This window comes from Pinus tabuliformis, chromosome 7 (assembly GCF_031772625.1).
Source record: "Pinus tabuliformis cultivar Carrire ecotype Pingquan chromosome 7, CPIR1, whole genome shotgun sequence".
Taxonomy (NCBI): Eukaryota; Viridiplantae; Streptophyta; class Pinopsida; order Pinales; family Pinaceae; genus Pinus; species Pinus tabuliformis.
The window spans coordinates 11,438,771-11,453,714 of NC_142293.1; the positions used below are offsets into that span (position 1 = coordinate 11,438,771).

The window sequence follows — 14,944 nt, forward strand, 5'->3', positions numbered from 1 at the left end:
TATTAATTTATGAATAGTGTTAGGAATAAGAAATAATGATAATAAATTTAATAAGAGTGGTTACATTATTAGTGTAAGATAGCGAGAATACTGACAAAAGTTTATTATAGAACAGCTGATCATTATCCAAGATAACTCCAGCACTACCAGCAGCATAAATAGACTATGATCAACACTCTTTTCTTTGACTTTTTACTGTCTTGATGATGAGCCTAGCTTTGGGTTCAAAATGTTGACATGATAACTCTGGGTGCGGTACCTTGTGAAGCACTGATGGACAATTCAACAGACTGCAGATGCTTCAAAGAATTTTTTATCCTTTCTTATTTAACCTCTATTATCTAAGGTAATTTTGGGTGCAAAACATTTACTGACTGGATTATAGTTCTGATAAGTTTTTTCTGAAGCGGTTGTTTGATCTGGGATCTCTATTATTACCTTTCTGACTTCATTCATCTCGTTCGCTGCAAGTAACTACTCAAATAAGAGCAATTTGTCCAGCCTCCAGCCTGAGCAGCATGCATATCCATTATGAATAGCATATTTAGGTGATTGGAGAGAGTACCTTTTTTTCCTCTTTTACATGTCTTGTATTTGAAAATAAAAGGTTTTTTTCTTTGTATAAAGACATAAGTATCATAAAGGTTGGCATGGTTACTTTGAAACTTTCATTAAAATTTCATCTGCGTCGAGCTTCTTCTCAACTGTAGTCTTGAAGTCTTTTAAATTGAACAATTTTATTTTGTAGAGAAAAAGTCTACTTATGTTATATTCACAATGAAATTACAATATTGATAATTTGATACATAATTTCCCCGTAGGAGGATTACGGGAACCCTTGTACCGAAATGGTTTTGGAACATCATACCAAGATCAAGGTAGGAACCCCTGTACCGATATCTGATCACACCAGCCGAATCCACATTCCATACATAACATAATTTAAGCTTGAAAGTGGACCAGTCTAACTTGTAAACTAGGCTGAATGGCTGAATTGCTGATATAATATTTGGCCTCCAAGAGCTGATAAATAAACCAAACAACAAAATAGAATGGGATATTATTGGATAGGCTTATGAGTATGGTGTCTGGCAAGCCTTGAATAACTCCATTGTAGAATATTTTTCTAATATAAGCCATACATAAATGCATTGAGATATGACTTTTGCTTTTATCTTCTTATAGGTTCGCTGATGGGGTTCGCTGATTGTTCGTATTCACCTATGACTCTTCATATTTCATAATAATAATTATTACAAGACATCATAATCCCTAGGATCAGGTATCTAAAATTTCTCCTTAATTTGAAGGGGTGTTTGTGAGTCCAAGCATCTTTCTGAGCTTTTAAAACTTTTTTCATCCAAGCACTTCAGTGAAGATGCCTGCAATTTGAAGATGTCGGCAATTTACTCACTTGTGGAACAATGTAACGAGATAAATGGTCATGGCCTCTACATGATGTCAAATTAGATGGCACTTCATGCTGATGGCTTTGTTTGATCATGGAATCTAGGATTCTTGGCCAACTTTATTTCAAATGTGTTGTCAATCAAAAGTGGACTAGCATTCACCTATTCCTCTGGTTACCAATCAATTTAGCAAGGTTGCTAAGATCTTGGCAACCCGCTATGATTGACCTACATAGGATGAGGGTCCACTGTCACCTTGGCTCAAATGCCACACTTTAAGCCCAACTTCCTTCAGAAAGGCTATGGGAGGATTCCCGCTTGACACCTCACTCAGTCAAATAAAGACTAGTGCCTTAAATGGAGTCTGTGAATGAGGTGGAGGAGTTAATTGTTTGCTGTCTCACTAGTTTCTGTGTGAAAATCTACAGAGAAAACCTTTAACTGGCAAGATATACACTCAAATACACAATATATCAATATGAGTAGTCACAATGAGTGTACTAAAAATATACTAAATGAAATCTGATGTTATTTCTATGATTAGTACTTTGGTTTGAAGGGTTATAGTGTTATTTTGCTTGAGGTCGTGTGACTACAGACTGTAAAATCTGTAGTAAAATGTAGGGTCAGCCACAAATCCCCTTGAAAATGACCACCCAACTAGTCCTCCATGCTAAGTAAGAGAAGCCCAACGTTCTGGCTCTCAGGGTGCTCTGGGATGTATATGAACTATTCAAGTTATCAAAACTTATTCAAAAGGCCCAATGCTCTACCAAAAATGGGCAAAGCTGCATCTGTTAAATCATCATGCTCTATGGAATGCAATGTATGGATTGAGCATCATGTGGAGTAGGGTGCCCTCAAGGCCTTTGCTTCTCTAGACCACCTGGCAAAAGCAACTCAAACTCAAGTGAAAGAAAGCAACCATCCATTAGGGACTAAGATAATAAATGCATCTAAGTGGACCATACTTAAGTTTTAAGGGCATATCAATACTTCAAACTGAGATAACCTTCAAATATCTAACTAGACCAAGTCTCATAAAGGTGTTCCCTACCTTTTGTAGCGGTGGTTAAGTAGTCAACCCTATTAGGTGCTTCTAGTCCCCAAGGGGAGGTGGAATTTCCAAGGTTAACTCTTCAATCAATAGGCATTGATGTAAGTGAGTGGCAATGGGGGGAAGATTTCGTGGCCAAGTGCCATGGTTAAGAAACTAGCTTATGGGAGTCAACATCCTAAGTGTAATGGAGGGAGCAATTGTGGATGCATGCCTTACTCTATTCCGCCGCCTGCTTTTTCCATCCCTTTGATGTGCCTTTTACTTTTTTTTTTTTTTTTTTAATTCTTTGTATTTTGGTGCATAGCTGAAGGATCAAAGTTTGCTCTTTGTGATATAACATTCAATTTACCCCTTAAGATGAGCCAATTTATCGCTCATCAGGGACATGCAGGGGTTCCTTTTGATGAGATGGAGCATCAAGTGGTTAGGAATCAGGTGATGGCTACTGAGGGTAGAGCTTGTGCTAGGCTTTTTTCCACACGCTTATGTCTCGAGCATCTTTTGCATATCGATTTTCTTTTCTTTCATTGTGGCCATATTATGCTTTTCCCTTCTTTTAGCAGCATCAACCTGTAGGGAAATCTTTCTGATCCTACTCAAGGATGTGGACAAGAGAGTGCCAAATCTTAATGAACCAATGATAATTAAACCCGAGGAATGGAGATGGTATCAAGGGTTGATAATGTGATATGGAAAGTGTTAAGTGTGGTAAAAGGGATATGAACACGATTTTTCAATCTAGGTCCTCTAAGTAGTGCCCCTCTTATAACCCTAATGTAGTAGAGGAGGTCCCATTGGACTAGGGCTAAAAATTAACCCCTTGGTAAGGTTAGAGAACAAATTTACAATGAAGATAGTTCAATCATCTAGATTACCCTTTTATCCATACTAAATGCCCAAAACATTAAGTAAAAGCACCTGATTGCAAAATGACCAAAGTACCTGTTGAGTGGTAGACCACCTTCATTCAAGAGGAATGTCGAATGGTGAGAGGTGTAGTGATTGGTGTAGATGGTGGAGGAACTGGCATGTCATCGTCATCATTAAGTCAATATGTAAGGCTTTTGGATCGCTAACTGTCCAAAATAGTAGAACTTTTTTTCCTAGTGGGTTACCCCTTTTGGTGGGTAACATGAAACAACAACAAATCAATTGTTGGGTGCAAGGGATAGGGATCAAGATGGTAGTAAGGCTATTTGCAGTATAATGAGGGGTTTAGAGGTGTGTTAAGTGGGCAGCCTAGACAGGTAGAGAGTGGTGTACATGCCAATAGAGAGGCTAGGCCGAGATAACACTTGGGTGTTGAGACAGTGGTACAACAACCATAGGAAGCCATACCAGTAGCACAAATTTTCTTCAATTAAGTGTGCTTGATGGGACTTAGAACATATGTTCGACAAGTTCTGGTGAGATGGTTGCAGGTGGTCTTTGGTTTGAAGATAGGTTGGATGGAACCTCAAATGTTCTACCTTGGAAGGCTAGGGTCACCTTGGTTCTCAAGGAAAATGATCTTTGGGAGATCCTTGAGAAGAAAGTCCTAGAGTTGACAAATGCGAAGGAGAAGGCCACTCTTGCTAAGAGGGAGATAAAGATACAAAGGGTATTTTTGGATGCAGTGAAGGACCATTGAATCCCTCACTTCTTCGAGAAGAAATTAGCCAAGGGGATGTTTGATGCTTTGGTGGGTCTATGCTAGAGCAAGACCATTAAGAAGAAAATGGTGTTGGGTGACAAGCTTTGGTCTATGTAGGTGACTAGATCTGACTTAATGACGAGTTACTTGATGAAGATCACTCAGATTTGTGATTAGCTTGCATTAGTGGGGAAAAGGTGGATGATGCAAAGTTAGTGAATGTAGTGTTGAACGACTTCCTGAAGACATGGGATCCATTTGTCAGAGGAATCTATGCTTGGGAGTGGGAAGGTGATAAGGACTTGGCTTTTGTTGGTAAGATAATGAAGAAAAAAGGAAAAGGTTCAAGCAAGAAGGATGAGTGAGCCTTACAGTAGTAGAAGAAGAAGGACTTGACTAAAGTCAAGTGTTTTGCATGATATTAGACGACACAATGCATCACAATATCTAGAGAGGAAGAGGGTGGAAAAGGTAAAAATTCGGTTGTAGCTATATCTGCAGAAGTTCAAGAGAAGAGTTTGGTAGGAAGTTTGAGACAAAATTTACACTTGTTTCCTACCTTTCCTCAAGCACCATACTAGCTAGTGTGTAGCTATTGGATAGTGGAGCCACATGTCATATGACAGAAGAACGAGGTTTGTTTAATAGCTTGACAGAGTGGGACTTAGAGATGAATGTGGAGTTTAATGTTGATTTGAAACATGAAGTGAAGGGAGTTGGGACAATGTTATTCCATCTTGAGTCAGAAGGCGCGTTGAAAGTAAAGGATGTGTTATGGGTGCCAAAACTAAGGGGAAGTTTGATCTCAATTTCTATTATAAAGAATATGGGGTTTGTTGTAGGATTCTAAGATGGATAAACACTAATCAGACATATGGGATCTAGCTCTGATGATGGCCATGCCATTGGAGTCAGAGAGTGCTACTTGTTTAGGCTAAAGGTCCATCCAATTTAAGAAATGGCAAGCAACAAGATGGTGAAAGAGAACAAGAAGCGACAGGTTTTGAAGGTTGAACAGAGTAGAGGGAGTCAACCTTTAGGTTCATGTGGGGAGGAGTAGTCAATAGATTCTTCTAAGTTTGTCATGAAGGTCTCATGGTATGAGATAACTTTGCAAGATGCTCAAGAGTAGGAAGCTTCTAGGGGCAAGTTCAAAGGGAGCGGACACTTGCAGAAGATTTCGAACCAATTGGTAGGGAAGGGTTCTAGTTCAAAGGGAGTGCCATGGTGGTGGATGAGGCGTGGGATCTTCATTTAAAGGTTGAAAAAGTGGGAGTGTGAAAGTTCCATGTTGTTGGCGAGTTGAAAGGGGTGTGACCTATTGCCTATGGTTAGCAATTGTTTCATCACTTTGACAATTTTTCTATGCTTTTATTTAGCTCCAGTTTAGTCATTTATTGGGATTTGCCCCCTCACTATTTTTGTTTGTTTATGTTTGGAACCTTGGGCTTTAGAGTCTAGGTGAGCAACAATAGAAAATATCCACTCGTGCTCTTATACTAACTAGTATTGTTCTTATGGAACTATTGCTACAACTATAACCAAGTAGGGCACTTGTGCATTGAAGGGCGGATGGCACTTGCAAATCTAAATAATGGAAAAAGACATTCAAATAAATTGGTTGATTGTACTAATAAAATGATAGTCGCAAACGAGGGGGGGAACCGCTCTTTATAGAAGAAAAGGTTAAAACCCAAATTGCAATTTTAGTTACATTATTCTCTTACAAATATTTAAATATGGCACTATAATGGGCTAGGGTGAGAATATTATTTCAAAACCATTTGCTTAGATGAAAAATCATTCATGTACATAGAGGTCTAACGTCTAAGAAAGGTGTTGTGGTTAGGCACTTAAACAAGCTGAATATTTCTAATGCATTGGAGGATGCCAAACCTTATAGATCATCTAATTGGGTAGAACACGGATGACTTCCAAATAATTTTATTGTACTTACAGGCCGTTCTACACCCTGGTATTAGGCTGTTGCTGGAATGTGGGTAACCGCTGATGGCAGCAAATAATGTCATCTGCTGATGTCAGCAATACCTGCCCCCCTTCCCCCCCTTCCACAACTTCAACAAACACACACATATTACCATGTGTACAGTCAGATGCGCAATTGTGAGGTTGAGATGATTGCATTACCGCGTCAAAATTTAGTATTAAAAAAAAGGACCACATTTGTAAAATCCCTTTTGACCCCTCTTGGTGCTTGATGGATCTGGGGTTGACATGGATCCACTGATGTATTGATAGTGAAACTACTTAATTACAGTATTATGATATTTAAAGTAAACTTACAATGTAAGCCCTAATATTCAATATTGTGTCAAAATACAAAATCAGGACTAATCATGAAACCAGGTGCATTGCAGGATTTCTATTTCAGTTCATAACTTAAGTAGATTTCCTCACAGACCTTAAACCTCAGATACATGACTTAATGTAGCTAGTTGTGAAAGAGAAAATAAATTCCACATATACCTCGTAAGCTTCTCTTTGGGTGTTGGTTTCCATTTTTTGATTTGTCACTAATGGCTTGTAGCAGCTAATGGCGCTGCCTCCATGAATTATTTATGTTTATGGTTTAATAGCTCAGTATTGTGGTGTTTACTGAAAGTAATGGGGGCCAGCAATAAAATGCATCTACAATTAGCAAATTGAATAGAGGGAAGTATTTGATGTGCTGTACAATCTCGTTGAAAAACTTTTTAAGGCCTTAGTTATTTTTATTTGTATTCTTGCGTCCTAACATTTGCTTTCTGATCAGGAATCAATCAAGTGCACACGTGAAAAGCTTCAAGATAACCATAAGGACACTGCAATTGGACCATTCTGAGAAATGGTGGAGTTATGCTTCATGGACTGTAGGGTTTTTGATGATATTGGTCATTCCTATACTAAGGCTTATTTTTTTAAAACCTGCAGACAACAAATCGAATCATCAGGTTAGTAATTTCTTTATCTTCTTTTGTAGTTTTAATTTAGTCATGCTGCCCTAAACTTCCTATAAACTGTAACAACATTCGAACAATTGTTGATAGATAATATGATAAGGATGCAGGAACCACTTTCTTCTGATGGATATTGTGCATAGATAGCAATTCCAATTACTGTACTTCAGGTGAGAGAACTGCCTAGATGTTCCATAAGAGCTTTAAAAAAATACATTAGGAATAAGCAACACGGGGGCAGTTAATCACTCAACGATTGAACGCAAAATAAAACTATGATACAAACTACCCCCAAGCCTATTCAGGCAGTTTGGTACATCGTTTGTTCTCATAAGAACAAAGTTATTTATTGAGTACATGCAAGCATTAACATACAGAATTGAGTCAAATAAGATTGTGATAGAAATTGTGCTGCATAAACATCAGCTCTATATGGTGACATCAACATGACAGTAACTCATTTCCATCAAAGGAAATCTTCTCCTAGCAATTGATTGTAATGGCATAGTGCATGAGACTATATTCTACCTACCTATAAAAAAGCCCTGTTGGCATATGGTTAACTGTATCCTGATCAATGTTCGTTATAACAATAACTAACCACTTAGAACAAGTAAGCATTGAGATATAGATTATTTTCATGCATCACATGATCTTAATTTTCCTAGCAGCATGGCCCACAGGGCATAGAGCAGATGGTGAAAGAGTGTTCTGTTAAGACACTCCATGGTGAAAAGGTCACCAGTACAAAACCCCATGGGCATAAATCTAGCGATGAGTACGGCTTGGTGTGGCCCAGGCAGGGTGCAATCCCCAAGTGATTTTGATGGGTTAGATGCCCCTGGGTCATGGTTTCTCAAGCCACAGGTTAGTCTATTGATTTTTAGGACTAGATTTTTCTTTGCTGAAGATAATTGCATTTTCATCATTTACACATTACATTCACCCCATAACATCTTAATATCATTAGCATTTATGTAGAAAGAACAGTAACATCAATAATGCAGCGGAACATTAAGGAACAATAGAAGAAAAACATACACAATAGAGACACCGGAATTTAGGTCAGAGACCAGGGCAAAACCCCACAAGGGGGAAAACCCAAACCAGATTCTTCTTGTATTAGATATTCATCAATTGTTCAGCTGAGATACAAGCTACAATAAGACACATCAATCATAATTTGCCACCTAGCGCCAACCAGGGATCATACATGATCCTCGCATGTCAAACTACATGCCATGAATATCACTATCACATGAGCTTCCATACATCCCTGTCCATATACAGCCACTGTTGTATTGATCTGAGATCACTGTCATCATTAGGTCACTTCCATATCACTGCCATCATTTCCATAACACTATTGCACGACACTGTTATATAGGTACTATCATAACTGTCATAGATGCATTGTCAAAAGGCACTGATACAACTGTCATAGAATATTGTCATTTCAAGGGCATTGCCATACTGTCATATCACTATTACAACTATATCAAAGGTTATTGTCATATGTCATTACAAGCATAGGAATGACCGATATATGTCATTGTCATGTAAATTGTGATGGTGACATAGATCACTTTCTCACTGTCAAAAGGTCGTTGCATCAAGGTTATTGTAGAGTCAAAGTAATTGCCGTATATCTTGTTCCTTATCTTTGTGAACATTTGTTAAAATTGGCAACTAAGGCCAAACTCCACATGGGTCATCTTATTTATGACAATTGATATTTTTCTTGGATTCCTCTCTCCGGGAGGTGTAGGATTGATCTAAAGATCATCCGATTCTGACATGTACAAATGAAGTTATGAATTTATTTTGATCATGGACAAATTGTCAAGGTTGGCCAACAAACTCATGTAGGCTCAAAAGCCCAACAATCACATCTGTGCATCCTCAACGTTAGCCTATAAATACATGATGCCTCATCCTCATTTGGACACACTTATCTTCACACATCTCTCTCTCCCCTCATCCGATTGGGTACGGATTTCTGGGCAGCTCCTCTCTCCACACTTGCGAAGGAAAGCAAGGACATTTTCTGTTTCATTGTTGACCAAGTTTGATTGAATTTCCAGAAGGCTGTTTTCGGCTGTGTTGACCAAGTGTTGACCTGTTTGACTGTGTTTTTATGAGGGTTATCTCTAATTGGGCAGGCCACATTTCTGGGCACAGAAATCGAGGCAATCCATTCACTGTTTCACTGGCGTTGACTGTGGTTAGGGCTGATCGCAGGTTGACTGTTTGATCAAACTTTGACTGGGTAGAATTCGACTATTTTGAGGGCTGTTTCATTTTGCTGTTTGGAGGCTGAAGTTGACTGAAGTTGACCAAATCTTTGAGGGTCAAATCTGCCCTGTTGACCAATGTTGACTTTTCTCGTTAAGGCTTTTTTGCCGCTGTTATAAATTATCAGAATTTGTAAATTTTACTATCTCTCTTTGCTGAACTATTGAAGACTAAAAGAAGAATTGATCAAGGGTTTCTCCACATTGGGCGTTGCCCCTAGTTGGTGCCACATCTTGTGTCCTCTTGTCTTGGCTTGTCTTCTACTGTTTATGTTTAATGTTCTATCTGCATTTTACTATCATGATGATGTGATTGCTTGACTGGATATTGATATTGGGCTAATAAAGAAATTGAATTAAAATCGCTGTAAAGCATAGAACATACCATTGTTGCCTAAAATTAACATGGTATCAGAGCTGAGGTGAAGACAAAGCCCAATCAAGAGTGAAAGAGCAATCACCAAAGATAATTGGACAAGGACAAAAGACTCAATGGGTTCCTCATCCTACTTTCCGGCTGAAGACAAGCTCCATGATAAATCTGACTATCATGGATGGAAGATGTCTCTTGATTTGACCTTGGAAGAAAAAGAAGTGATGGATTATGTGCAGGGTAAAATCCCTGAACCTCCTTCAAATGCACCGGCTGCTGCGAAGACCAAGTACAATAGGGCTGAAGTCAAAGTGAAGAAGATTATCAGGGATTCCATTGACAAGCATCTGGTGGCCTATATCTCTGAATTGAAGACCTCCAAGGAGATCTATGACAGGTTGGTCGACATGTTCAAGGTTAGTAATGTTAATCAAATTCTATTTCTCAAGAATAAGTTGAAGGATATTAAGAAGGGTGAGGACGAGGACATTCAATCCTATTTCTTGAGGCTTACTGAGATCAAGAATTATCTACTCTCGATTAGAGAAGTCATTCCTGACAGGGAACTTACTCTCATTGCCCTTGGAGGAATCCCACCTGAATGGTATGTATTTAGAACCACTATACTCAACAATGATCGAATTCCAGGGTTTGAAGAATTGATGTCGAGATGCATTCAAGAAGAAATAAGAATGGTGGAGCAAGAAATGCCTTCTAATAGAAGCAACCCCATTGCATTCTCCGCTCATGCGAAGAGGAAGAACAATGCAGGTTCAAAGAAGCAAAGTCAAGGAAGACTAGGATTCAAAAATGGAAGGAAGGGAAGATGCTTTGTTTGCAATAAATTTGGCCACTATGCAAGGGAGTGTCCTAATAGAAGGGATACACCTCGAGATGATGACTATCATAACAACTCTAGGGGCAACTTCAATAACAACGATAAAAGGAATGGCAGGTCCAATGGCAAAGGAAAAAGGAATGCGGGACATCAAGGAAATGGTCGTCCCTCCAAGAAATCAAGGAACTCCAGGTATGATGAATCCAATGTTGTTAACAATAAGCAAAAGAGTACTATCTTATATCGACCCTCTCCATTGCCTCTCCTGACACTTTGGGAAATTGGCTGATTGATAGTGGTGCCTCAAGGCACTTCACCAGGTACAAGGAAGCCCTCTCTAATCTAATAGAGAAGGAGACAAACTTGGAGATCATCCTTGGAGACGATGCCACCTATCCTGTGAAGGGAGTAGGGAATGTTACCCTTCAATTGAATCAAGGTAACATTATTCATTTGCAAGAAGTACTATATGTACCCGATCTCAAGAAGAACTTGGTGTCCATTTTAGCAATGGAAGATGAAGGATTCAACGTGGCTTTTATCGATAGAAAGGTACGTGTTTGGAAAAGAAATTTTAAAGATGCTTTTACTCTTGGGTTCAGGGTTGACACTTTGTAGCAAGTTGGAGGAAGTCCATTGGGAGCCATGTCTTGCGACAGATCTCTACAATTTGAACTATGGCACCGGAGGTTCGCCCATCTTCATTATAAGGCCCTACCTGATGTGAGATAGATGGTGACAGGTATGCCCAAGTTCAAAGTAGAGCATGAAGGTGTATGTCCAGGATGTGCTGAAGGAAAACATACAAGGGGACCATTCCCCTCAAGTAATAGCAAGACCACATACATATTGCAATTGATCCACTCCAACATATCTGGTATGATGCCCGTAAACTCCTTGGGAGGATACTTATATTATCTCACCTTTGTGGATGATTATTCTCGCAAGACCTGGATCTACTTCTTGAAGAAGAAGGATGAAGTGTTCACCTAGTTCCGACATTTCAAAGCCTTGATCAAAAACCAATTCGAGAAGAAAATCAAGATATTGAGGACTCGTAATGGGACCGAGTACGAATTCAATGAATTTCAAGATTATTGCAGAGAAGCTGGCATTAAGAGGGAGACTACAACGCCATACACTCTCGAGCAAAATGGTGTGGCTGAAAGGAAGAATCGCTCTATTGTAGAAGTTGTCCGTGCCATGCTTCATGATCAAGGCCTTCCGAAGTTTCTATGGGCTGAAGCTGCAAATACGCCGTGTATGTTCAAAACCGATGCCCTCATCAAGCATTGGACTCCAAGACTCCCGAAGAAATGTTCACTGGTAAGAAACCCGATGTCTCTCGTTTTAGAATTTTTGGAAGACCCGTATATTTTCATGTGCCGAAAGAGAAAAGAAGCAAATTGGATGCATTTGGGAAGAAAGGAATCTTTGTGGGCTATAGTGAAAATTCCAAGGGATATAGAATTGATCTGGCTGTCAAAAGGAAGTTGAGATAAGTCATGATGTCACCTTCGACGATGATATGGCCCTCAGGAAGATCAACAACCTTCCTATCCCTAGGAAGGACAAAGAAGCTGACAAAGGAAATCAGGGTGAAAAAGAGGACGAAATGATGCTTGATGTTGATGAACCTATGGATCTTATTGATCCACTCCCTCATGAGCCTTCCTCCTCCAAGAGGAGATCCTCATGGCTTAGGGAGATTCTCGAAGATGCTGAGAGGCACATTGCACCAAGGGGAACTTTCCGTGAAAGCAAGAAGCCTGACAGGTATCAAGGATATTTGACTGCCATGACCACTATCATTCAAAATGAGCCTTCATCATTCGAAGAATCCGTGAAGAAACAAGTATGGAAGGATGCTATGAATGAAGAATACGAGTCAATTATGAAGAATGATGTCTGGGATGTGGTCCTTAGACCCCAGGACAAATCGGTTGTCACTTTTAAGTGGCTCTACAAAATCAAGCATGGAGCTGATGGAAGTGCAGAAAAGTTCAAGGCTCGCTTTGTTACTCGAGGCTTCTCCCAAAAGGAAGGTGTAGATTACGATGAGATATTTGCACCTGTTGCCTAATACACCACCATCTGCTTGATCATAGCCCTTGCTGCCTCGCAAGGATGGAACCTACATCAAATGGATGTCAAGACCGTCTTCTTGCATGGTTCAATAAAAAAAGAAGTCGATGTGGAACAACCCGAGGGGTTTGAAGTTCATGATTGAGAATCTCATGTAAGCAGGTTTAAGAAAGCTCTCTATGGATTGAAGCAAACACCCCGGGCTTGGTATGAGGGGATCGATAACTATCTGATGAAGCTGGGATTCACTAGAAGTGAAGCCGATCCGAACCTTTAAGGTTGAAAATGATAAACCTCTCATTCTAGTACTTTATGTGGATGACCTCTTTCTGAGAGGTGCAGGCCCTCTCATTCACAAATGTAAGAGGGAGTTGGCTTCTGAACTTGAGATGAAGGACCTAGGACCGATGCACTATTTCCTAGGGTTGGAGGTCTGGCAAAAGCCGGGTGAAATTTTCCTCTCTCAAGGAAAATATGTTGTGAGGATATTGGAAAGATTTGGGATGTTGGGCTGCAAGCCTGTGACTACTCCTATGGAACTTAAATTTAAGAAGTTATGTGGTAGTGTTGCTGGACCTGAATTGGGAAATGCTTCTGAGTATCGTCAACTCATAGGAGCACTGATGTTCTTGGTGAACTCCCGTTCGGACATATGTTTTGTAGTTAACACATTGAGCCAATACATGGTTGAGCCTCATCATATACATTGGATTGCTGCCAAGAATCTTCTGAGATATCTTCGGGGCACAATCACTCATGGATTGAGATACACTGCTGGAAATGTGAGGCTGCATGGTTATTCTGATGTTGATTGGGCTGGCAGTGTGGTGGATCGCAAGAGCACTTCTGGATGTTGTTTTTCTTTGGGTTCTGCTTCGATATCTTGGATGAGCAGGAAGCAGAAATCGGTTGCCTTGAGCACCACCGAGGCCGAATACATAGCTTGCTAGTATGGCCTCCTGTGAAGTTGTTTGGTTGAGGAAGCTCTTCAGTGAGCTGTTTGGACATGTGCTGGATACCACCGTGATCCTCTGCGACAACTAGAGTGGGATTCGATTATTAGAGAATCCCGTGTTTCATGATCGCTCCAAGCATATCAATATTAGGTACCACTTTATCTGGGATATGGTACAATGAGGAGCAATAAGGCTCCATCACATTGGGACTGATGAGTAGGTTGCCGATATTCTGACAAAGCCCTTGGGGAAGGTCAAATTCTTGTCCTTCCGAGAACGAGTTGGAGTCATGGAGAGACCCTCTTATGAGGGTCTTGTATGAGATGGACATTGAGCTTTGGGAGCTCTGGGGGGCTTAGGGTACTTCTTGGAGCGGTGAGCAACCATAGGGTGAGTGGTTCAACCTTCCCCTAGTGGTTTGCTATGTACAGGGTAAGTGGTTCATCCTTCCCTTGTGATACCCCTTGGCGACATGTGAGCAAGATGAGTGGTTCATCCTTCTCCTGTCGAGGCATCCTACCCATGTAGTCTAGGACTCATGGGAAGTACCTCTCATCTGGCCAATGAGTAGGGAAATGAGGATAGGGACCATAGTACTATCGATGGATGCATCATGTACTACCACACTCCCTATGCTAGGATGTCCAATATTGATCTGGGATCAATGGGAACTGACTTCGGGTCAGTAAGAGTGCTATAAGACACTTTTTTTTGATTGGAACTGACTTCGGATCAGTAAGAGTGGTATGAGACACTCTCTTTTGATTGGGACTGACTTCGGGTCAGTAGAGAATGGTATGATACATTCTCGATTACTTCTTCTTCTTCATAGTTCAGCAGAGCAGAGCAAAGCAACACAAAGCAGTGCATGGATGGAAGAGATAGTACAAATTGGCAGATGGATTAGCAGGTGGAGTCTCCCTAGTTGAGAGAGAGTGTTAAAATTGGAAACTAGGGCCAAACTCCACATGGGTCATCTTATTTATGACAACTGACATTTGGATTCCTCTCTCTGAGAGGTGTAGGATTGATCTAAAGATCATCCAATTCTGACATTTACAAATGAAGTTATGAATTTATTTTGATTATGGACAAATTGTCAAGGTCGGCCAGCGAACTCATGTAGGCTTAGAAGCCCAATAGTCACATCTATTCATCCTCAACGTTAGCTTATAAATACATGATGCCTCATCCTCATTTGGACACACTCATCTTCACACATCTCTCTCTCTCCTCATCTGATTGGGTACAGATTTTTGGGTAGCTCCTCTCTCCACATGTGCAAAGGAAAGGAAGGACATTTTCTGTTTCAACGTTGACCAGGTTTGACTGAATTTCC

At 40.2% G+C, this 14,944-nt stretch overlaps 1 protein-coding gene across 4 annotated transcripts in view; it reads left to right on the forward strand.

Moving 5' to 3' along the window:
• The window catches only part of LOC149244881 (uncharacterized), a 207,424-nt gene that overhangs the window by 77,758 nt on the left and 114,722 nt on the right, over window positions 1–14,944 (forward strand). For 3 of the 4 annotated variants that reach the window (XM_089457589.1, XM_089457588.1, XM_089457587.1), the window contains exon 2: window positions 6,876–7,053. In XM_089457589.1, coding sequence (XP_089313715.1) covers window positions 6,876–7,053 — 178 coding nt within the window. Of the gene's footprint in view, window positions 1–119; window positions 549–6,875; window positions 7,054–14,944 lie in introns of those variants that run through there. The other variant, XM_089457590.1, reaches the window with a different exon arrangement.